At 47.0% G+C, this 2283-nt stretch overlaps 1 protein-coding gene across 2 annotated transcripts; it reads right to left on the reverse strand.

Annotated features, from left to right (window-relative positions):
* Positions 1–224: 224 nt before the first annotated feature.
* On the reverse strand, positions 225–1503 carry LOC108010110 (uncharacterized). 2 transcript variants are annotated; one of them, XM_017074936.4, is made up of 3 exons: positions 1023–1503; positions 568–955; positions 225–495 (listed from the first exon to the last, which is right to left on the reverse strand). In XM_017074936.4, exons 1-3 carry the CDS (start codon positions 1323–1325, stop codon positions 347–349), a joined length of 840 nt encoding a protein of 279 aa, XP_016930425.3. In that variant the 5' UTR covers positions 1326–1503; the 3' UTR covers positions 225–346. The 2 variants fall into 2 exon arrangements, with proteins under 2 accessions (XP_016930425.3, XP_016930433.3); XM_017074944.4 differs by having other exon boundaries at positions 355–512.
* Positions 1504–2283: the final 780 nt, after the last annotated feature.

The raw sequence follows: 2283 nt of genomic DNA on the forward strand, positions 1-2283 counted from the left end.
GCATGACTTGGGCTGTGGCTGCGGCTATGGCTATGGCTCTATAGATACATTAGCTGATGGTGGTCCGGATCCGGACCAAGGGGACCCACAGAGCGATCGTTCCCGTTCCCCCTCATTGCACTTGACACCCGAAATTGATGCGCCACTGCGCCCAAGCCGGGCCACATTAATTAGGCAAAATATTGACACGCTGACGTGTGGTGTTGGCTATTGATTAACGCATCTCTTGGGTGTGGGCTGGTTTTATTGGATTATTTTTAGTGGGATTATGTGGGGATTGGTTTGGCTTAGTTCGGATCTTCACTTGCGCATTTTGTGTGTGAGTGCGGCTGGCTATTGAAAAGGCCTAGTGGATGGGCTTCTTCTCCGGCAGGTGGCTGGGAATGGGACTATCGGAGGAGTTCGGGGCTGGATTTTTCTTGTTCTTTCCGCAGCCATGGAAAGGACGTAGGAGGCGTATAAGCAATTGCATGAAGGCTCCCCAACGAGCATGACCTAGGATTTGTATAAAGCTTGGGATTAGGCTACATGGGACTGCCCTTTTTAAGCGGTATTTTTGGTTCTTACCATAATCTCGAGCATTGCTCTTCCACTTGGCATCTTTTTGACCGTATATCACTCCTTCCTTATCCACAATCTCTGAACTGGTCACCACATTGGAGTGCAGCGATGGTGATGCCTTAGCCCGTGGTATCCTAACCACTTGAGGACTGCGTTCTGGTACCACGTAGGAGACCTCAATGATACCCGAGTTGGTCTTCAATGGAGGACGTTCCTCTGATTTCATACCATTGGCGGTGGCGAATCGGGCACAACTCTCTGTGGTCTTCTTGAGCAGAAACCAGGACTGCTGAAGAACATTGCCCTCCTCGATGAGTTTTTCATAGCCATTTAGAATACGGCGCACATCTACATTTATCAGCTCCTCGGGAACCTCGGGCAAATCGCCAAAATCCTGCAATGGAAATTAAGAAAATTTTTCCGACAATCTGAAGGATATCAATTTGATCCTTTGATCCCACCTGCGAGGTCTTGCGCAGATCCTCGAAGCGCTGGATCAGCTGCTTGATGTTCAGATTGCCCTTGGATCCCTTGGTGGCCCCAGCACCCACTCCCGTTGAGGTGTTCTCATGCTCACTTCCTTCCGGTGGATCGGTGGCCACTGCCTGGGCATCCACCGCATCCATATTGGAGGAGCTCATCCTACTGAGTATCTTGGCCGTCTGCTCCATGAAGTTGGCCTGCCGATCGCGAAGCTCCTGCAACCGCATCTTCAGTTCGTCAAGGTAGGCCAACTGGCGGAGAGTGGGTTGTCTGCTGGCCATTGTCAATTTTGCGATCCAAAGTTTTAGATTCCCTCAAACATCTAAATTGGTCCCAAAATGCTGATATTTTGGGGCTTTATTTTTTTGGGCTATGGGGTTGTGTGTTGATCTTGTCGGACCTATTGTGTCTTAATGGGGATGTCAATGGGTTGAAAGCTATGACTGTAATGAGAATGACTGCCAAGACCCCGTTTACTTTGACGAACAGTAGCCACTCGCCACCTTAGATTATCATATACTCTGAATATGTTGTGATCCAGTAACGATGGTGTGTAAAAAATCGTTGCTTAATATATATATTTATATACAAAACTCTCATCCCAAATTTCATAACAATCTGACCTAAGCTTTTGGATATTTCAAGAGAGTTATTTGGTCGCTTTTGGCCCAAAAAAGTATGCAACACATTTTGTAATATTAAAAATTAAACAGTGCGTTTCTAAATTAACCTTTTTTAAAGGTGTTGTAAAATAGTATTCAAGACTATTAGTTATTTAAATTATTACATTATTATTTTATGAATTACTCTCATAATTTATTAAATTACTCCAAGAGTATCCCCTGGTCGAACAACTATATTTTTGGACCTCGCTTTGGACATGGCCTATTACTCGTTATTTTTATGAGCCCCAAATTGAGATATCGCCTGCAATTCTGGCTGAGCTAACTAAGTTGTAACTGCCCGCTCCCTCACGAAACCTATCCCTCCCCCGACTTTCATCCGCCTTCGGTGGAACAATGGGGCGATGGGGGCAAGGACAGTGGGCGAGGGGGCGTGGGGCCGAGGGACCACTCCTGATACACCCATATATCTTCGGTTTTAGCCTCTTACTTGACTCGCCTCGCGATGCTGCGGGTGGTTGGGGTTAGTTTGGAATTTCACGGAGGAAAACGTGCCGCTGCCAACGGCTGACGCCTACAATGAGGAAAAAGGGGGCGTGTCGGCCACTCTGTGACT

Source organism: Drosophila suzukii, chromosome 2L, assembly GCF_043229965.1.
Source record: "Drosophila suzukii chromosome 2L, CBGP_Dsuzu_IsoJpt1.0, whole genome shotgun sequence".
NCBI lineage: Eukaryota > Metazoa > Arthropoda > Insecta > Diptera > Drosophilidae > Drosophila > Drosophila suzukii.